Consider the following 23,487-nt stretch of genomic DNA (forward strand, 5'->3'; position numbering starts at 1 on the left):
TAACACACGGACGGATCGATGCACCCGTAAACCAGGAGTCCCATCACAGTGGGGATAAGCAGGGGAGGAGCAGGCAGGAAGGAGGAGCAGAAAAGGGGAATGGAAGATGTCACAAAAGAAGAAAGATGTGTAATTAAGGGGAAAGGGGAAAAAGAAGAGGATGGGGAAATTGAAAGAAAGCAAGGAAGAGAACAGAAAGCAGCGGTAAGAAGAGGGAAAGCAGAAAAGAGAAGAGGAAAAGGCTGGAACCAAAAGAAATAAAGATAGAAAGAAAAGTGGCTGCAGCTGGTGGGAAAATCAGGGGTGTCATAAAATCAGTGGGGCATGGGAACAGAGGGGAAAAAGCTCTTATGTGCAGCCATAGGCACTTAATACTAACAAAAACCCCTCTTGCTGGAAAGGGAAAATCCCAGCTATGTAAATAGGCCTTTCCAGGTGGCAGGAGACCAACTATGAGGCAAAACATAATTGATCGGTTGCGTTTAACTGGGTGGTGATAAGGTGTCTCCATGATTGATAATCTAGCATGTAGCTGGGTTAACTTTGGCCACAAAAGGTCTTTGTGTGGTGTAAGAGAGCCTGTTTTAAGATGTCAGGTATCAGGTGAGGGGATTTATTACCATTGAGCCCCTACCTCTATGATGTTCCTTCATGACCTGGAAACAGTCCTGGGGAATCCTTTAGCTCAGGCTGCAGAGGTAGAAAGAGCCCAGGGCTACGGAAAACTGGCTCCAACTCGCCAAGATCTGCATTCTTCATCGTCGTGTTAAGTAATTCCTCAGAGTACCGGAATTTTTATGTTGGAGAGAATCTTGAAAGTTAATCTATTCCTTACATTCTTGTGTAGGGAAGAATTGTGCCCACCCTTTCCAGACAGTTGAGAATTTTTGTTTTAGTTTGGGAAGCCAGGAGGATTTAACATGTTCTCAAATTGTTATAGAAAGAGGACTTTGTTATTCTTTTTTTTTTTTTTAAGATTTTATTTATTTGACAGAGAGCACAGCAGGGGGAGCGGCAGGCGGAGGGAGAGGGAGAAGCAGGCTCCCCACTGAGCTGGGAGGCCAATGCGGGGCTTAATCCCACGACCCTGGGATCTTGACCTGAGCCAAAGGCAGGCACTTAACGACCGAGCCATCCAGGCGCCCCGGACTTTTTTGTTCTTTAAAAGGATTAGCTATAGATAAGAATAAATGTAAACTGATTTGTCTTTTTCTTTTCAGCAAAGAGTCTCTTTTGTTCTGGAAAACAGTCTTGTAAATATTCTTTCCATGAAAATCTGTTTTGCCAATAATGGGTCCTTTCTGCCTTGTATCCTGAAGGTATGAAGTACGAATTCAAGCCTGCACCGCACTGGGATGTGCGTCGAGTGACTGGACATCCCTACAGACCCCTGAGGTTGCCCCTTTGAGACAGCCCCCGCCACACGTCGAGGTTCGGATGGCTCCAGGGGGATTCCAGCCCACAGTTGCCCTTTCGTGGACGGGACCTCTTCGGCCAAATGGAAGAGTTTTATATTATGAGTTGTACAGAAGACAAACAGCAACTCAGCCCGGAAAACCAAATCCGGTGCTAACCTATAATGGAAGCTCAAGCTCTTTTATGGATTTCGGACTCTCGCCTTTCACAGAATATGAGTATCAGGTAAGAAATGTGTATTATCAACAATTCACACTGAGATGGTGGGCACACATCAGCACCTGCCTGTAAAAATTCCTTGCCATTTGAAAAGCCACTTAAAGAAACATGGGGCTTCAGGAATTTAATGATATCCTTTAAATTTTTTTTTAAGCAGTAAATGAGAGAGGAAAGACCGTATTCATTTGCTCTCTTCATTTTCTTGGTGCTTGATCTATGTGATATATGCTTGTTATTCCTATGTAAATTTCAGGTGAAGTATTTGCATTCCTTATTAATGAAGTGATTTCTACCATTAAGCTTCCCTCCGTCAGTGTTGCCTTGGCAGGAAACACTCCTTGTTAAAAAATCACTTTGAAAATAACTCCTTAATTGTACCACGATAAAATAAAGCCCAGTGGCAAGTACCTTCACCCCCCAGTGCTGAGGAAAGATATGGAGTGTTGAGAAATGGCTACAGGAAAACAATGAACCTGTGCACAGGGGTGAAGCAAGTTTTGTATGAGAGCAGTCTAAAACGTAGGACTTTGCATATGCCTAAAATGCCATGAATTAAGAAAAATATTCTGAAAATATTCTGAAATCTTTAGAGGACTTCTGTTAGGTTTACTTTGTTTTGCTCTCAGAGTATTTTTTATTTTTCTTGTGATAGCATCTCCATTTCTGGTGGGGGCGGGGGGGGGGTGGATGATTCTCCCACCCCTTGCTCAGGTGTGGTAGGAGGGTCAAACAGTGTCAGACTGTCTCCTAACCAAGAGGTGTGCACAGGAGACTCGCCTGCGGCTTGATCTTCAGCACCGTGACTCAGAATTTTAAAAGGTGGAGGTGAGAAGTCCTCATAAAATACCCCTAACCTCAGGCCAAAAGCTTTTCTTATCCCTGCTAATTCCAGTCATGGTTCTTCAACTATTCTCTTAATTCCGTGTACTCCCAATAAACTCCCTTTTGCATAAGTCAGAACCAGTTTCTCTCGCTTGCGGTCAGAAGCTCGCTGATTGATACAAGCACTAAGGGCCGGGCACAATGCCAAATGCAATTTTCTAAGAGAGGAAACCGAACCTCGAAAAGCTTACCATAACCAGAAATAATAAAATCACTAAGTCGCCAGAAATATGTGGAGCCAATCAATGAGTACAGTGCTTAGAGGTAATGTTTTAAGTGTGAGAGGAGTATATTTTGGGCCAATAATGTATGAGACAAATTACCCAAGGAAGTTAGTAAAAATTGAAAATATAAAAAGGTTCTTGAATGGTTTGGAGAAATACACAGATATGTATCCATAGTCCCTTGTTTCCATTTCCAAATCTAAAAGTTTTTTCTAGGTTTGGCACGACTCATTTGGCAGCAAAATGCAATCTGAACAAACTTGAGACTATTTGTAGCACTTATTTATCCCATCTAATGTGAATATTTATATGTTTTGCTACAGAAATGTCATGTTTTATTGCCAGATCATTCTGAGGATGTTACAAAATATACGGTATTTTATTACCTTCCCAAAATCTGAAAAAACAAAATTATTTAAAAACACAATAAGCCCCAAGCGTTTAGGGAAAGGATTGTGGTTTATATCATAAAGGAACAAAAATACCTGTTGATACCACAGTTGGAAACAAAATAGTATTAGAAACAGCCAGAATCTATGTAGCTGGCCACCCTTTTGTTCTTTTCTCTACATCTTTACTAAAAAATGTCGAATTATCAAAGATTCTTCTATTCTCAATTATCTGCTCTCCCTTATGAATAATAAAAGCCCACCTTTGTGACAGAGCTGAATGGAATCAGCAAGAAATCTTTGGCTTCTCATTAGATGAAACTTATGACCCATAGATACTCAAAGCAAACCAGCCATTATAGCTTCTTTGGCGTTATGTTGTGCCATTGGGTTCAGTAATTGACCAGATGACCCATAGAAGTCTTATGCCAGTTTTTTAAGGAATGGCAAACCTCCCCCATATTTAGCTCTAGTGGGTTTTCTTACCGGGAGCTAAGGACAAGCAGGAACCGAGGGACCCACAGTTCAGAGGAGAGTCAATCTCAGCTTGGGCTGTTTCTATTATAACTCTGTCAGCTCTGGATCATCATCTTCCTCCATACTCATTCCACCCAATGGAAGTATTTAATGGGGTTTCCATAACAAACTGATCTCAAATTTGCACTTATTAGCTAATCCCACCTTGTTACAACATTAGAAGCAGGAGGGTAAAATCTAGCCTATCTGCCCAAAACCCAGTTCTTAGAGGAACTATTTTGAGAAGTATAGACTAAATGCTGAAATAAATGAACTAAAATATTAGATTTATTTAGCCTGTCTCGTTTCTGAGTCTACATAGACCCTGACTAATCTTACAGAAGCCATTTAGGAAGTAATGTACTAAGAGAATTGATTTCTCTTTTACAAAAGAACATTTTGCCATTGAGATGAACTCGCATTGCTCTCAAACCTGTCTGAGGGTTACTTCATCTGCAAGCTGCCTTTCAGAAAATACCTTCATTGTCCTAGAGGCATTAGTTCCCCCAACATCTGTCAATGATTTGACCCTTCTGCAGAGGATTGTGTTTTTGAGGTAATTTATATTTCTGGGAATAAAACCAAAGAACTGAGAAACTGCCCAGAGGTATGGAGCTATTAATCAAAAGGGTGGTGAGGATCTGTAATTGGGTAGGTGGTCTTCCATGTGGTGTGCCCTGAGGGTGGCAGATGCTGCTGTCCACCATGCTCCTATGTGACCCTATACCATTGTACTCATTTCTGGTTTGGAGTGAAGTCATTGAAGGCAGCTGCCAAAACTTATTATGTGGGAAAACCAAGACAGCACTTCCTAGTGTAAATTCACCCATCACTTGACAGATGGAGCTCTGAGTGTGATGGAGCTCTAGGAGAAGAGTGTAGAGTGGATGAGTTCTGATGGACAGAAGAGACAGGAACTATGTGGAGAAAGGGATTCTTACTGAAATAAAGGGGAATCCCTCACTCCAGGAGACCTTGGAGGGTGAGGTCATTTACCTCACAACAGTCCATAGAACCAGCTTGGTAACTGTCAGGTTTGAAGGTGGGCAAACGCCATGTGATATTATAAGCACCTTCTAAGTTTTCAGTAATACCTCAATATTGAACATCTTAAAGGTACTGGCTCCTAGTGTTTCTAGTACAAAAGGATTACCCAAAAAGCATGTTCAAAGTGCAGATTCCAAGGGGCCAGGGTGGGGATTCCCAGCAATCTGTATTTTTAACAAGCAGCTTTGATAGTCCACGACCCTTTTTTTTCTTTTTTTGAGAAATACTGCCTCAGAGGGTACAGCATTGTTGCTATGCTACTTAAGCCGGATTTTCAAGTGGTGATTTCCTAATCCAGTGGCTCTCAGCACATTAGAATCACCTGGGGAACTTTAACCACATTCCCCATGCCCTGACCCCATCCTCCTCTAGTTCTGATTCTGGGATGGGTCCAGGGATCAGTGCGTTTCAAACGACCCCCCAGTGATTCTAATGTGCAGCCAGGGCTGAGAATCACAGTCCTAAACCATCATAAACCGATTGCCTAAATAAGTGAAGCCAGTTCCCCACAAGTGTCTAATTTACATGATGATAATTGATGACCAACCTATTTACCTTGGTCTATCCATGACTTCCCAAAAGAAGAGCCCTGTTGTTTTGGTATGAAGCTGGAGGGGGGGGGGCAGAGTATATTATCTGCAGAGTTCATGTCTCAGTTAATCAAATAATTTCCTTTACTCTTCCTCATGGATTTTGTTTGATTTCTGTTGGAGTTTTATTTTGCTTTGTTTCTCACTTGGGAGACCTGGCCTTTGGTAGTAAGAGTTATAACATTCACCACCTCTTAACATGGGATTTTTCTAATTTGATTCATTTCAACACAGCTTCCAGAGATTCTGAAGGATCAGCTTTCATAAGAACAGTAAGATCTGAAATAGAAATCGTAGAAATTTGGAAGTGCCTTTTTATATTGTACAAGATGGATGGGGTGTCTTTGCAGAACCCCACAATGCAGGTCTCATTAGAGAACAAGCATTCTTTGGGGCACAGACCTTTTGCTTACAAGGAGATTACAGACTTCCTGTTCAACAGAATATTTACAAAGTCCAATGTGATACTTTCCACAGACAAGTATTCATTTCTATCTTCAACCCTTTCAAAATCAGGCTCTACTCGTCCACACGGTATAAACCTCCAAATTCTGTGTGGGGAAGTTCTTAACTGTTCAGCAAGCAAATTAAGGCAACAGTCTCTGCACAGGCTTCGGAGAGGGGCCTGGGTGTGAGTCTGCTCCATCAGCGGCATCAGTTTTTACCTGTGGGGGAGTGAGCTGGGGCTGAAGAGCAGCTCCCAGTAATTGTGCATTCATATTCATACTCTCGCTTAAGGCAATGACTCACCATGGATTTGCTAGGGCCTGCCATGGCTCCCCCTTTCACCGAATCATGCTGTCAGTGACTTAATTAGTTTTTCTGAAAATTCCCCCACTTTGACAGGTTTTTGCAATAAGCACCCACGCTCACACGATCTCCGAAGGCTTGAAGGCTTCCAGTGCCTCGTAACTGGGTGACTGAGAAGTGACAGGTCAGCCTCGGAGGAAACCCTGTGACTCACTATATGTGGGGCTGATCTTAGGGCTGGTGCTGTGGGAGGCCACACAGGATGGCAGCCTGCTGCTTTCTAACACACTGACCCTGGCTCCAAACAATTCTGTCTGAAAATTTATGCCAAAGAGGATGGAAGGAAGGACTGAGGAGGAGACAGACAAGGGAACAGACCTTCAGTGTTCCTGCCAAAAACATCTATGTGAAGACTGCAAGAGGGGCTGCTGGGGTCTTCTCTGTGCAACTCCCACGAACTGTGGGTGAAGAGCTGGAAGGGAGAAGAAGAAAGGACAGCAGCTTCGAGTCCTTCTCTCACTATATCTGGGTCCTTGAGCAAACTAACCTCTCCCAGTGGTTTTCTCCTGTGTTTAAATGGAAGCCCTCCCCAGTTCTAAATTCGAGGAGCCTCTGGGGGTAATCTACAACCATACACTTTAAAATATTCTAATCAAACTTTAGCTTCTCTTGATTTAATCTATAATTTGTAAAACCTGACAGAATATATTCTGATCCTAAGCAATTTGATTTTCTAATAGTGTTTAGCTTTGAGTTGTATCAAAACAAGTGAGTATATGAGACCAGATTCAGACAATCAGTAGTTACACATTTCTCTAACATCAAAATAGACACATGGAAATACCAGTAGTGGTACTTCCTAATGAAACCCAATTTATTTATTTACTAATAAATGTATTTAATAAATTATATATATACATATTATAAAATATAAATGTCAACAAATAACATTTTTTTTCATTGACTGCATGTAAGAGTCCCATTTGGGTTCTTGAGAAAACCTACATCATCAATAAGGTATGTTGATTATTTTTACTACAAGTGGTAGAAAGCCAACTTAAACAGAAAGGAATTGTTTCTGTTCACCTATCTGGGAAAGGGACCAAAGAAATTCCTTGAAACCAAGGAAAAGGTGCAAATGCCAGGCCTTGGCAGAAACCTGGGGTACAGGACTGAAAGCTGTCAGATTCATTCTTTCTCTCCTTCCTCCATCGCAGATTGTCTCCATTTGGTTTCATTCCCTACCAGACGTTCTTCAGGCATTGGAGAAATTCACTCCTGACACTACCTGATTCAAACCTTTCAGTGCCTTGGATTCCCTGTCTTTGAAATGTGGATTGCAGCAGCATTGAACGTATGGGCTTGCTTTGAGATTGAGGGAATTGATACAAAAATATGCTTAGGCCAACACCTCACACATAGGAACTGCTCACCCAGTGCAATGATGATAGGTATTATTATTCTTACCTTCCCACCTCGAAGGACTTCTCTCTCTCTCAGTATTTGTAAGTCAACCAAGAGCCAGACTCTCACGGACCACCTAACACCATACAGTCCTGTGACCAAGAGAATGGAGGACTTTATCAAATAGGCCTGGTCACAGGGCCCCTGTCCTACAGCCAGGGCTTTGTGAATATGTGGGAAACACTTTCAGCCAGAAATAAGGGCTGTCCCAGCACATGACACACACCAAACATGCTACTGTGCAATAGTCACAATTCCTAGGCTCTTTCCCCTTAGATACTCACAGCCAGCAGATGAAACTGAGTGAAAAATCACACGGCTTGGCCAAGGTGCTTAATTTCTCATAGCCTCACTTTTCAAAAAAATGGGTGTGTTAAGAGAACTAAGAGATCTTATATATCTAGCTGGATATCTGCTACATAGTAGGCCTACCTCCCCCCTCTACCCTCAGCCCCTAATATATATATATGGAGATACTTTTTTCCAAGACAGAAAAGTGCCAGGTTAAGAAAACTCTTATGTCTCCATCCTTGAGTCACTAATAAAATGCTAGACTATAAAAATCTCTAACCGAGAGCACAATTGGTTCTAAAGGTGTGAGGCCCCTCAGTGAGGTGGTCCAGTCTTCTTTGTCCTTGCCACTTCCCTTCTCAGTACAAAAATACCTTGCCCACATACCCATGACTAAGATTCCTTCCAACTCCGAGTCTGAGTCTACATTTTGTGACTAGCTACTCGATTCAGATGGCTTGTTTTCTGTTGCTATCACCTTTATCCCGTCCCGTTCCTAAGCATTTTCTGTGCCATTTTTAGAGAAAATGTATTGAGCATGTTTTCTGTTTGGTTTTGGACTTGCATTTAATTAGGTATTAATCTCGCTAATGTATTTCTGACCAGCATGGAAGCTTTTGTTTAGTTAGTCTCTCCCACAAGAACTAAGCTGCTCCCACCCCCACCTCCCACAGCTCAAGGTATTAAATGATTTATTGATATTGTCTGTCTCAAACATGAATTTGTTCTAAAACTTTAGAGCTAAAGTGCTACAGCTTAGACTAAAGGCCATCAGGACACTTCCATGAATGGAAATTGGAATTCTGCCACCGGACCAGGGACCATGTCTTTTTTTGCCATCGGGTTTTTTGTTCCAAAAGGAGATCATTTCTACCTACAAGTGTGTAAGCACACCCAGAAGCATGCTGTAGTTCACACACGTGCACGTCTTTCCATTCTTTTTCTCTCTCATGGCATCCCTTAGGATTCATTCTTTTTTTTTTTTTTAAGATTTTATTTATTTATTCGACAGAGATAGAGACAGCCAGCGAGAGAGGGAACACAAGCAGGGGAAGTGGGAGAGGAAGAAGCAGGCTCATAGCAGAGGAGCCTGATGTGGGGCTCGATCCCACAACACCGGGATCACGCCCTGAGCTGAAGGCAGATGCTTAACCGCTGTGCCACCCAGGCACCCCCCTTAGGATTCATTCTTAAGCTGCAATTGTTGGCAGTCGTTTCATTGCCTTTGAGACAAGTCATTCATCTGAAGATGCCTTGATTCTCACCCCCATGCCGATGCAACCCAAATTTATATTTCACTGAAGCCAATATTGATCCTCCTATCTTTGTGTTGGCAGTTTGTTTGCTGGACATAAAATATTAAATGTAACCAACCTGCCCTCATGGCTCTTCACTAACAGCTCCTGTTCAGTGAGATGACCATGGAAATCAAGGCTTCCCAAAATCACCTGATTCGGTCCTGTAAAAATATCCAGGAAAGGATGAGGCATGTTTTACGTATTTCCCTTTATCCTACTACTTGAATAGATAATGACTTGTTATTAAGCACCCACCATGTTCAAAGTGTATGCCTAGATACTAGGATTGGGCAGGAGCCTAAAAACGATGAACTCTATTCCTCAGGGGCTTAACGTTTAGTTGATAAGTCAAAGAAACACACCCATGCATAATATCCATAAAAATATACGGATGGTAGCATAAGCTATGAAGAAAGATATTTAAAAGACCCAAGTGTGGTGCAGCAGAAACAGAGAGGAGCAGAGAACACCTTATCTTCAAGGACAGCGTGATTTCCACACCAAACCCTCCTGGCCCCTCTCACTCCACTCTCTGGCCAGGCGGGCTTGAGCAGCACAGGTGGTCCTTGACTGAAATCATTCCATGCAGACATGAGGAGGCACTATTCCTCTATTTCTTCAGTCTCATAAAATTATTTCCAGTCTCTCCATGCTTATGATCCAGTGCCAATCTCAGCTCCCCCCATTGTTATTGGGGCCTGTGTAAGGTTTGGAAATATTCTCCCTGGTGTCAGGATCTCAGCAGGAAACAGATGGCATACTCAAAGGGGCATTTGAAGAGAATTAAATGAAAAGGCTATTTATGGAGTTATGGGCAGGATTAAGAGAATCAACAAGGGAGGTTAAAGTACCCAGGGACCAGCAATAGCCAGAAGCTCTTACCTTCTAGGCCTAAAGGGGAATAAGCTGTTCTTGGAACCCAGCAAATGCTATAGCCAGTGAAGAGGGGCTGTCCCCATAGAGAAGGAATGTAGTCTTGCCAAACTGGGGTGCCAAAGAGAGGGATCAGGAGACATTAAAAAACTGAACTCTCTCCTTCCTTTGATGAAATCCAACTGGAAAGAGCCAGAGAGGGGAGAAGATCCCTAGGCAGTCTGCAGAGTCACTTCCCAGTGCACAGAGCAGGGCAGAGGATGGATCTGGAGGCAAAGGGAGGATACCTAGCATTTCCCCCATACCTCAGATTGGTGATGTTTCTCACTTAATATGTGACAAAGAATCCTTTCCAGGCTAGAAGATCACCTGGCAAGCTTTGGCTCACCACTCCATGATTATTGATAAAACACTAAGTAAATCTGAAGGCTTAAGGAGGATTGCACTTAAGTACTTAGACTGATGGTATATTTCCATTAAATTCTAAATAAATGTCTCAGTCTACATGAAGCAATCAAATCTACAGGTGGAAACAAAAACGTTAAGACGCTTAAGTAAATCACATGCCTTCGATTGAAATCTTTAAGAAGATGGTTGAGACTCTCTTTTGTGAATTGATTTATCTATCTGCTGATGGATCTGATCATTACTAAGATGCCTAAAAGCATCTTGGAAACTGTGCAGTTCTCTCCTTGATGCCGATGGCAGGTTTGTAATGGGAACCGGAAATAAAATTCTTTTCTTTGAAGAATCCAATGAATTGCTCCCATGTTTCCTTTCACTTAGACTTTGGGATGCATTTGAGAAATTTTCATTAATAATAAGGCAAAGTAGAGACTGCCATCCCATATACAAATGTTGATGTAGGAACAGTATTTCTCAAAAGTCAGGCATACATTTCCTCTAACCCTCAAAATTTTACAGCAGGGAAGTACTTGGAGAAAAACACACAGAGATGTGGCCTAAACTTGAAATGCTGTGAAGGGTCTTCACATGTATGGTTGATCCATAACAGCTACGTGCAACCCAGAAGTGAGTTACAGAATTGCTACTGAGTCCCACTTTCTCTTCTAAGCAGTCAAGTCACTCTCTCCTAACTTTTCACACAAATAATATAATTACCATTATTATTTTTTCATGCTCGCTATGTGATATGTTAAGTGCTTTACATGTATTAACTCATAACAACCATTTGAGATAAGGGCTATTACTAATAATAACATTTAGAAATCTGATACATTGCACAATTGTTAACACGCCCCGGGATACAGTTGGTGAGTGGAAGAACTTGACTTTGAACCTGAGATTCAGGTTCCAATGGCTGTGTCCTTAAACTCACCCCATGGTTGCTCCGAATTGCATTTATGTACAGCTCAGGGGCTTTCAAAATCTTGATGAGATGTTTATAAACATAGTTATCCACCAACCCATTCCTTGGAAACTTACAGAAACGTTCTTGCGCACAAACCTCAGTATAGTCCTGTGAGATAGGTATTATTATTTCCCTCTGTATAATCAGGAGCCTGAAGGACTGTGCAAGTTTCCTAAGAAATGGCCGAATGAGAACTCAGACCCAAGTTCAGTAATTGTTCTGCTGAACCACAGCTTCTTCAAGTCACCCCCTCACAGACATGAATCCTGACCCTGCAAAAATAAACTGACTCAGAATGTAATCTGGGCTCCAGGATTCACTGGCTCTGTAGTCTCGGCAAGTGATTTAAACCGTCTAAGCCTTCGTTTCCTTACCCATAAAACTGGGGTGAAAAGACCTACCTTAGTAGGGTGGCTGTAAACTTTAAATAAGTTAAAGGCCAGGGCATTGTCACTCACATATAAAATTAAAATTTAATAGATAAATTCATAAAAAGTAATCAATATCCAGTTATATCTGTAAAATGTACATCAGATGAAGTCAGTTCCCTACTGGAAACCCTCCCTTGGCTTCCCATTAAATGCAGACTCCTCTCTGGTTCAATGGGGACTTTCATTTGCCCACTTCTGTCCTCATCTCATTGCTCTCTGGCCCTTACTCACTAAGCCTGGCTGCACTAGCCTTCTTGAGAATCCAGCCCCAGGGACTTTGTACTTGCTCTTCATTTGCCCAGAATGTTTCCCCCCTAGGTCTTCACATGGTGGCCTCCTTCTTTCCATTAGCATTCCAGCTTGATTATCATCTCCTGAGAGCACATCCTGGACAATTCAACCACTCTCTGCTCTATTGCTTTATCTTATATAGTTTATACTGTACGTTGTTTCCTTTGTAACACATGTTACCTATTCGTTTTGTGGTTGTTTATTTACCGCCTCTCCCCACCCAGAAGTTCACTCCAGCCTTGTCCACTGCTGTATCCCTAACTCATAGAACAGTGTCTGCCATGTCGGATGGCTCAGTCAGTCTCTATTGAATTAATGGATGATTAAATAACCCCACCTAGTTAGCTCTACTGTTATTTCCAAAAATGTTAATCATAATTGGTGATCGTGAGCCTAGCTTACTCTAGCAACTTATTGTGGAGAATAGATATGCGTCCAATGTTATATCAGTAAGGTGTGGTTATTATTTTAGTTAGCATAATGGAATTTCACTACCTTTACATGTTTGGAGCAGTATGGAAAGTATGTGAATACTGTCTGCTTCTTTGTAACATGCAATCGTGTTAAAACATGATAAGTGCCAGCAGGGAGGGACACCATGGTGTTTGTGATAATTCCCAGCCATCTCACTTTGAGGCTGCTGTCCGTAGAAATACCCAAGTCCCTGTAGGGATCTATGTCAGTCCCAGAGCGGGATGTCAGGCACTTGGAAGATGTGCCCAGGTCTTCCATCAATGACCTGATGTAGAAAAAGCTCAAAGGGGCTTTTACATCACGTACTAGTATTGGAAAGCCAGCTCTACCACTTCCAAGTGACAGAAATTTCTCTGTGCCTGTTTCCTCATGCAAACCAGTGACAATATAATACCAACCTGAAAGGATTGGATAGGAGGGAGGATGAAATAAATTAGTACATATAATACACTTATAAAAGTGCGAGTGCTCAGTGAACCCATTAACTACTTTTACGTATCCTCCACAAGAGCTGGACAGAACCGGGTTCCTATTTTCTCACAGGGAGAACAGATAGAGACAATATAAAGTGGTACGTGATAAATCCCAAATTCTCATTATCATCACTAAAATCAAATTGAGGCTAATTTTAGGATTTCCCACTAACATGGAAGCCAGTTTTCCCTCCCTCATATTCATGTATATTAAGTGACTCCAAAGAACAAGGCAATATGCTAAGCATGAGTGGCAGAAGACACCCATTTCTAGCAAGGAAAATGTCTTATAATTTCTCCAGTAGCTTCACATCTCTGAATTTCAAAAGTACCAGTAGAAAGGAAGACAATGTCTTGTTGTACCCTTCTTCCCCTGGGTCCCAGAATTCAATTAAAATCATGTTCCATCTTGCCTGATCCAAAGTGTTTCAGATGAAAGGAACCTGAATGCAGACTATATCTGTAGAAGTAGAACTATAATACATCCAGTAAAGTAGCATGCAAACAGAGATGCTGAAAAAGTCCGTTTGATGATGAAAGAAAATCAGGTAGATAGAGAGTTAAATAGACAGCTACACAGAGCTTTTCCGCAAGCTAGTCCTTTATGACTGTAGCCTGCAGGACTTCTCATGAAATAAGATAATCTTGTAATCATGTAATTTCAGATTTATTGCCTTCTCTTTTTAGCTATGAGTCTCTCTAACCACAATTCTGGCAAAGCCCACTCTGGCATATTGCTATTCAAACATTCAAAACCCACGACAGGCTACCCTTTAAAAAGGCATTAGTGTAAGTGCCATGGGAAAATATACTCAAGGTTGTAGATGACTTGATATGATTTCCTTGATTGTATCTTTTTATTTATGAGGCATAATTTATGAGCACTGGAGAACAAACTGCAATGAGTGATGACTAACTACAGCCAAAGTCATAAATCAGGAGCACTGAAAGAAGTGGTGATTTTGATCGAATCTATTGAATTAGCTGTTGGCCTTAGCCAATACAGGTATTGGAAAGACCTTTTTAATATCTATTTGTCTCCCTCATGGGAATGTGATAACAATCTCATTACATGCCCCTAGGAAACAAATAATTTAATTGTTTGCCTATTAACATGCAACCTATTTACTCTACTTATTAATTACTGGCATATGGACATTCATGCTGGGTTTTTGTTTATTTCTGATGTGAATTGTCAAAAAATATATTCACATTCTCTAGTTGTAGAAAGAATGAAGTTGCTTCCCCAGTGCTGTTCAATATGAATATGTCATCAGTATTGTTGAAATGCTTTTGTGCTATTAAAAATTATGATTCCACAAGGAAGCACATTACAGAATATCACAGAATTTGCAGAGAACTGAAAATGCCTCCAAATCTTAATCCTTTGAGAGTAACAGTTATAATATAACTCTTAAAATAAGCAGCCTGGAAACAGAAAAAATCTCAAATTGCTCTAAGGGCAAGGACAGTCACGGTCACTTACATTAGGAGGCAACAGATTAGAGGTTTTCTGTGAAAGATCACTGGCTGAATTTGGTACGGAGAATGAGAGTGAATACAAGATCAAATAGACATTAGCTGGGTGCTGACAGTGTAGACACATCACTAAGCCGTTCCCTTGGCTTTAACAAGACTGGTAGCATGACGATCTCTCAGCCAAAAGAATCACAAACTATTTTTACAACTAAGGATATGACAAAGGAAAAACACATCAGGAAATCCCTGGAGATTTACATTAAGAATTTCTCTTTGCATTAAGACTACACTTGGAAAATATCAGTCCTAAGGAGTGTTACTTCAGAAAGCTGTAAAGCACTAAAGCTTTGTGTAAGACAAAGCACTAAACTCTACAGTTAAGTGTAGGAGTTGGGCTAAAGAATAACTAGCACAGTAATGTAAGCACGCAACGGGCTACCATTCTGGGAGAATTTCTCAGCTCGATCTTCCCTTCCCCTGGCCCCTGCAGAGTCATGGTTCCTTCTCTGTCTCTTTTGCAACAATTATTACGAATGCTTTCTGTTCACACATTCTTGCTTCCCTTCTGGAAGTGAATGAAAAGGAGAAATGTGTTGCGAGGAAGTGGGAACATTTAGAATAATAGGTTGCAAGGGAAAAATGGATCCAACAAGCTTCAGAAATATCAGGATTTCAAGAAATTTACACCTGGAGTGAAAACTAGGTAGCAAACGGTCTTTCTACAAAGCTGATGAGCTCTGGTTCTGTTTGGAACCATGACCACTGTAATAAACTCTATGATGATTATTGTAGTTGTAACATATTCAAACAGATACATGGTTCGTGCTTTTTTGAATGGCTGAAGGTAATGACCAAGGAAATGCAGAGTACAACAGATGTCTGTCATACAGACGTCGTATGAACAGAAATTTAAAATGTAGAGTCCCTGGATTTCTGTACCTGGTTCTATAGAGGGTAGCCTTCTGCATTTCTCAAACAATCTTGGACACAAGAATCACTTGGAAATCTGTTGGAAAGACAGGTTCCAAGGTCCTTTCACCAAAATCCTGATATAGGTACCCAAAATGATTTTGATGATCGTGGCCAAGGAACACTTTTTCACAAAGACTCCTCTGACGGAAGATTTCTAGGAAGCAGCTTTAAACAGAGAAGATGCGATCAAACCCATTTCCACAGCAGTGGGATTCTGGCAGCTTGGTGGCAGGTGCTGACACTAAGTAATTGAAATTTTTTAATGTAAAATACAGTCATTAGTCCTGGGGGGTAATAAATAAAAGAACAATTTCATTTCTTTAATGGAAAATAACATGAAGATAGTAATAGTCACTGGTTAGACTTTTTAAATTAGATTGAAAAGAGAAATATAAACAGAAATTCATGTACTATTTTTCTAGTCAATTATAGAATTTGTGATTCAATGGTTTTAGTTGTTTTGTTTTTATCTAAATAGTTAATCCACGTTTTCTGTGACATCTTCTTACATTATAACTCTTGTCGTGGTTACAACCAAAACCTTAGAGAAGAGAATACCCCAACCCAGCCAGTCCTGGCTTGTTCTGGTCTGTAACAGCTCTTCGTTGGGAGGTTCCTAACTCTTACAGCTATAATTGGGGGGGGGGGGTGCAAGTGCTCACTAAACACAGATAATAAATTGTTTTAGTGAAAACTTTAATCATCTTTTTTATTCTAAAAGAGTAAATATGTTCGGCTGGATACTGTAGAAATAGGGATATTGTGAATAAATAAAAAAATGAAGAGTATCCTTAATTTTTGTCACTTTGACTTGAAACTCATAACCTTTACTTGCTCCCATCCCACCAATACATCCCTTCTTTTCTGTGAGCAGCCCACACAGAAAAAGCCCACATTTTTGTAACCAGTGATCTTGACAGGAAATCTTGGGTCACAAACCAGATGGATTAGTTTGTCCGTTAGGTAAATGTAGGTGAATAGGTGGTAATGGATGGATGGAAGGATGGATGGATGGATGGATGGATGGATAGAAGGATGGATGGGTAGATTAGATAGACCACAGAAAGAAGGAATAGAGATAGATACAGTAGGCAACTCCATGTTCACAACACATTATATTTCTTGATTTTTTTATATTGGTTCATTAAAATTAAAAGATCAGGTCATATTGCTCAAAATTTCCCATGGAAGATCTCTGCTTCTTCTTTCTCTCCCCTATAAAGATGGACCTAAATCTTGGGGTCATTGTTTCACAGTAGAAATCATAAGCATATCTGTTAGCATTTTTTTAAGATTTATTTATTTTAGAGAGAGAGTGTGTGCACGAGTGGGAGGGTCAAAGGGAGAGGGAGGAGAATCCCAGGCAGACTCCACGCTGAGTGTGGAGCCTGACTCAGGGCTCAATCTCATCACCCTGAGATCGGGACCCGAGCCAAAATCGACCGGGACACTCAACCAGCTGAGCCAACGCGGTGCCCCTCTGTTAGCATTTTTATTCTGAACCCTGAACTGCTATACTTCAGTTCCTTGTTTCTTGCTTCACTGGGCATAGGCAGGACTTTTTACCTCAACAAAGAGGATACCATCGACAGTTTCTTTTTTACTCTTCTTCTGGCAGTTTGGTATAACAGAAACACTGCCTTGTGGGACAAGTTTTGTGAAATCCATAATTCTTCATTATTTCAGTCAGCTTTCTTTTCATTGTAACTGCTTTCATTTCCAGAGGAGCTCATGTAAATAGGCTGATCCTGCTTTGCATAAACACGTTGATTTATATGAATGCTATTTTGATCTCAAATTGATTGAATACTAAAAAGAAAGACTAAGAAAAAGAGCAGTATATTATGAAGGTCTCCCATCAAAGACAAAAGACACTAAGTCCTACATATATTCCCAGTTAGTGATGGAGAATTTCAAATGGCCTAGTTTTAAGAACAGAATATTTCTACAGAAATATAGGGAAATGCTATAATACTGAGTGAGGCTCAAGTGTTTTAAAATACCACGGATTTAATCATATTTTGGGAATAGGACTCTCAGTAAAAACTCATCTAACACAGGAAGGTGTGAGGTTTAGTCTTTATCTGACAACACCAGCATTAAAAAGCCTTCAGAGTATTCATAATACCACATCTACATCAAAAATGAAAGCAAAGTGAATGTTCATAATCTGGGGCCAGACCTGTGCTAAGCACTTTCTCTGAATTATGCTTATTTCATTTTTTTTCAACATCCCCATATCTGCACTGCGGCTTTCTCCTATTGGTGCTCAGTAATTAATCCACAACTTGCTGAATTTTTATTTTATTACACCTACTTTTATTTTCCTCCTTGTTTTCTTTCCCATCCATTGTGGCCTCTATTAAAATTCTGTATGCCCTTCATTTAATTACATAAGGAAGTCATTAGTCTGAGGCTGCTCTAATGCTTTGAAGGCCTACATAAACCAAAATCTAAGCTGGTAAATGCTTCAAGATTACAAAATCAAAACACTAAGAACAACCAACCTTATACCGCCAATAGGCATTGTGTTATAGCCAATCAAATAAATTCCTTTCTTTGCTTCTGCACTTTCCCCATGGGAGTTTTTCCTCTGGCTCCTGTTGGCTAAGTGCTCCTAACCACTTCCAGTTTGGCACTGCCCCATTAGAATTGTTTTTTGCTCAAATAAACTCTTAAAATGTTTACTATGCCTCAGTTTATCTCTTAATACCTTAAACCACCAACCAGAGGCCTACTCTTGGCATAGAACTTGATATTAATATGTACACCTTATTTTGTGTCCCTTCCCCAAGAATATTTCTTTTCAAACTTTTGTGTAATAAAAAACGTTCTCCCCTACCTCCTGGAAAGATATTTGAATTAAAGAGGTTGGTCTGGATGTCCATCGACAGATGAATGGATAAAGAAGATGTGATATATGTGTATATATGTATACACATCATATATATATCATATATATATTCATCAAAAAGAATGAAATCTTACCATTTGCAATGACATGCAAGGAACTAGAGGGTATTATGCTAAGCAGAATAAGTCAGTCAGAGAAAGACAAACACCATATGATTTCACTCATGTATGGAATTTAAGAAACAATATAGTTGAACATACAGGGAGGGAAGGGAAAATAAGATGAAAACAGAGAAAGAGACAAACCATAAGAGACTCTTAACTTAAGGGAATAAACTGAGGTTTGCTGGAGGGGAGGTTGTGGGGGGTTGGGGTCACTGGGTGATGGGCATTAAGGAGGGCATGTGATGTAATGAGCACTGGAATTTGTATGCAACTGATGAATCACTAAATTCTACCCCTGAAACTAATAATACACTATATGTTAACTAAATTAAAATAAAAATTTTAAAAATAAAATTAGATTGCTTTTTTAAGAAGTTTTTTAAAAGATTTTTCAAATTTTTAGTAATAATTACCTAAGTGTAAAAAAGAGAGCGAGAGAGGTTGGTTTGGAGCTGACTGAGAAGCCAGGGACTCTCTCATTAGCTCTGGAATCTGACCTCTTCACCAATAACCTCCAAGCCTACTGTCCCTATGCCAAGACTGACCTTGGCCACTTCACAGGGGACTAGAAGAGCAGCTTCAATTGCGGTGTGGTTTCCATGAATCAGTTCTCCCGTTGCAAAAACAGTGTGCTGCTCCCTACTTCCCTGTGCCTGTGAAAATAAACGCCCCTCACCGGAGACAACCTGGACCTGCCTATGCGTCCTCGCAGACTAACTACCTACTCCAGAGCTGCAGGTGTTTGTCCATGGACAAGTCCTTCAGTGCTCGTGATCCTGAGTCTGGATGATACAGAGAATCAAAAGCACGGTTTATCGGGAAGAGCAATAAGAGAGTTTACTGAAGAGCAGAATTCTCAGCTCTTGTAACTTCCATCACCAAGAGAGTGACATTTTCAGAGCCTTGATTTTCTCACCGGTAAAGGGGGCTGAGGGAACATTCTCCAGCCACCCTCGAAAGTTGTGTTGTGAGGACTAAGTCAGATAAGACCTGTTAAAGTGTTTTGTAAATTGTAGGGTTTATACAAATGTGCATGATTATTATGCACCTGGTGAGAAGAAAGCGTCAGAGCTCTAAAAAGGGCAGGTTCTGCTCTGGAAGGGGGTTAGTTGTCTCTTAAAAATGGGGCTTCTGGCAATCCTATCGGCAAGGGGCTGGAGATTTGCGTTTGACGGCAATCTGAGAGCAGTTCAACATCAGAAATTTTACTCTTCCAAAGGAAACCACTAAAAAAGGAAAAAGGTGTGGAAACACTGATAGAAGTGGGGCCTAACTACTAAAAATCTCTCCAATGTTTATTCTCTGGAAGATATCATTGATGCAAAAGTAAAAGAAACAAAGCTAAACTCTCACTGCCGAGTATTCTACCGTCTGCTTCTAAGCATCTCATAGTTTGAAGGTTCTGCATGCTTTTTTAACACTGCACACCTGGAATGTGTGTACTATAGAATCAAACAGGTTTTCCAGACTCTAAAAGCTCAGGACAAATATAAATAAATAAGTATATATATTTATATATTATATAAGTGCACATATATATACATGTATTAAGACACTGAATGAGAAAGAAAATTTCCTGCAGTTAGATCTGCACCACATGAAAGCTTACTAAGGAATACTCCTACCCCTAAACACGCAGACAGTCTTCTTGTATTGCCATTTAGATCTATCATCCTGATTGATCGCTGTGTAGTTGGCTGTTATTGGGCCTAATTTAACCCGATACACTCACACATCCGTCTACTCTGTCTGTGGTACCTGACATTCTACAAATTACGGACTCATGCAAATGACGACCTAAGGCAACCTTTTAGGATATTCGTGTTTAATTATACAAATGGTTCTTGATAAATAAGATTATACATCCTTCCATATGTTTATTCCCTCCTTGATGAAAGGAAAATTTAATTTTCATGCAGATTTGGTGGGGACGGTGTTTAAGAATTGCTGAGTTTTATGTAGTCTGCAGATCCACTCCGGTGGCAGAAGCTGACAAAATCACTCTACAGCCCACACAGAGATGAGGAGTTTTTCATTAGGCTTTAACCAGCCTGCTGCATTCTGAAATTAGGGCTCCTAATCGGCCCCCTTTGTGTCCACGTGGCCAAAGGCAAAAAAAGAGGAAGGACCTGCTCTCCTCTGTGATTACAAAATTGCAAGACCCAGGTTTATCTCATTCTGTTGTGTTTGGTTGTCAACTTTTCTTTCCGCCTGAAGTTACCTTGCTTTTGAGTAGTCTTCTTGATTTCTCTTTGGAGGTCTGGGCAGTGAATTCAGCAGGAAAAGCCCCCAGTACCTGGACATGGTGTAGAACTGGCCCTGCTCCCCCAGAAGGTCTCAGGGCCCCCACCTTCCATGCAGTCTCTTCCGCCCAAGCGGTGGTCAACATCAGCGCCCCTGGGAAGCCAAACGGAGTCGTCAGTCTCTACAGGCTGTTCTCCAACACCAGCGGGGTGGAGACAGTGGTGAGTAGCAGAGTACTCTGAACAAAAACCCAGGATGGTTTCTTCTTTAAAAATAGACTGTGGTGCCCTGGCCTTTTCTTCCACTTGAGACTTCTTTCTTTCCCATCTGTTCTCAGTTGCCCATGATGAACTTAGCACAAAGATCCATCCGAGAGAAATAGTGAGTATCAGGAAACATACAGAAAACTATGTAAATATTCAGGGAGAGAAGTGCCAAAGGTATTAAAGGTATTAAAGACTCCACAAAGATAGGAAAACTAGTACTTTAGCGACAATTAATTTAATTTAATTAAAAAATGCATGTCAAGGATTGGCATGGAGTAAGGGGTCAACACGTGGCCATTGTTGGTGGTGTAAATGTTAATATGAGAAAGAAAAATTAGAGCAAAGACTATCCTCGGAATCCCCATTCTGGCATGAGCAAATCTCTAATAACACACAGAAAACTCAATCTTTCTTTTGGTGACTTCAAGAGAGTTCCAGCGCTTTGGGAGAGAGCAGAACAGTTTGGCCAGCACAACTCTTGCTCCACTCTTTGTGTATTGGCACGTTTGGGGCACATGAGGGAAACACAATGGACAGTTTAGAGAAATTATCTTTCACACTGTGTTTTAGCAAAGCCACTGGCTGAAGGGACCCTAATAAGGAACTAGACCAGTTCCTACATTATTTATACAAAGAGCCTGAGAGCCAACGTGATGAAGCTTCTTCTCTGTGGCACAGTGCCTAACACCCTCACGTTGCTCCTAAGCATAGATTATAACACTTTGTTCACACACACACACACACACACACACAAAAGAAATTCATGGACAAGTTATGCAGATCCTACTATGACATTATAAATTATTTTTACCAATTTAGGAAACAATTTGGGTAAGTGTGGAGAAATCCTCTGAGGCCAGAGTTTCAGGTATTGAAACACAATTTCAGAAGACAACTTGCAAGGAAAGAGGTCTCATATTGAATGTTAAAGGAATATTAGCATATTTTCTACAGGGCTTCGTATTCAATAAATATAGATGATGTAAATACAATCAACCCTTGATTATCCATGGTTATAAAATGATAATATTAATAAACTAAAATAATTTATATTTGGAGTGCATTGCATGCATTTTTTTAAATAGCAGATCACTCTTCTTAATTATGTTGCTTATGCGAATGTAAAAATTTGTTTTCCAGTTTCTGAACTCTTTTGTTCCAAAGAGTTCTTAATAAAACCACAATGAGATAAAAAACATGCTCCAAATAAACCAAAAAGTTTATAATGTAACAAAGACGGTTGAGAAAAAGACTATATTTCATATACACCAACACCCTCAAGGAAAGAGATGGACTTTTAGGCTCTTACATATACATAAAATATAAAAAAATAACATATACAATTGAAGCACCTGCTTCAATTGTTGCAGCAAATGTCAAAATATATATGAAATACATATTTCAAGCTCTTAAATACTCTAACATGGATTTGAGGGATTTTTTGGCCCAGAAAACACATGCAGATAACAATGGCAAAGTATGGACCTTTGTTTTTTTTGTTTTGTTTTTTTTTTAAGATTTTTTTAATTTATTTATTCGACAGAGATAGAGACAGCCAGCGAGAGAGGGAACACAAGCAGGGGGAGTGGGAGAGGAAGAAGCAGGCTCATAGCGGAGGAGCCCAATGTGGGGCTCGATCCCATAACACCGGGATCACGCCCTGAGCCGAAGGCAGACGCTTAACTGCTGTGCCACCAGGCACCCCAAAGTATGGACCTTTGTAACTATTGAGTACAAATATAATTCAAATATAGATTTTGTTTATTGAAAAGGCATTATTCTGAGGGTCGCAGAATTTGATCGGTATTTTGTGTGTTTCTGTTGGTGGGAATGTAAACTGGTGCAGCCACTCTAGAAAACAGTATGGAGGGTCCTCAAAAAGTTAAAAATAGAACTACCCCATGATCCAGCAATTGCACAGCTACGTATTTACCCAAAGGATACCAAAATATTAATTCGAAGGGATATATGTTCCCCAATATTTATAACAGCATTCTCTAGAATAGCTGAATTATGAAAAGAGCTCAAGAGTCCATCAACTGATGAATGAATAAAGAAGACATAGTATATATATGTCCAGTGGAGTTGATTCAGCCATAAAAAAAGAATGAAATCTTGCCATTGGCAACAACATGGATGGACCTAGAGAGAATTATGCTAAGTGAAATAAGTCAGTCAGAGAAAGACAAATACCATATGATTTCACTCATATGTGGGATTAAGAAACAAAAATGATCATAAGGGAAAGAAGGAGAGAGGGAAACCAAGAAATAGACTCTTAATTATAAAGAACAAACTCCCAGAGGAGAGGTGGATGGAGGGATGGGTGAAATAGGTGATGGGGATTAAGGCGCACACTTCCTGTGATGAGCACCGGGCATCGTATGGAGATGATGAATCACTAAATTGTACACCTGGTACTAATATTACACTGTATGTTCACTAACTGGAATTTAAATAAAAATTTAAAAATATATATTTTGCGGGGCACCTGAGTGGTGCAGTTGG

At 40.4% G+C, this 23,487-nt stretch overlaps 1 protein-coding gene across 1 annotated transcript in view; it reads left to right on the top strand.

The window, feature by feature from the left end:
• The window catches only part of USH2A (usherin), a 676,006-nt gene that overhangs the window by 630,766 nt on the left and 21,753 nt on the right, over nucleotides 1–23,487 (top strand). The window contains exons 63-64 of the mRNA XM_045809720.2: nucleotides 1,320–1,641; nucleotides 20,728–20,934. Of these exons, the coding sequence (XP_045665676.2) occupies nucleotides 1,320–1,641; nucleotides 20,728–20,934 (529 nt within the window). The remainder of the gene's footprint in view (nucleotides 1–1,319; nucleotides 1,642–20,727; nucleotides 20,935–23,487) is intronic.

This window comes from Ursus americanus, chromosome 2 (assembly GCF_024610735.1).
Source record: "Ursus americanus isolate L20-20 chromosome 2, mUrsAme1.1.p, whole genome shotgun sequence".
Lineage (NCBI taxonomy): Eukaryota > Metazoa > Chordata > Mammalia > Carnivora > Ursidae > Ursus > Ursus americanus.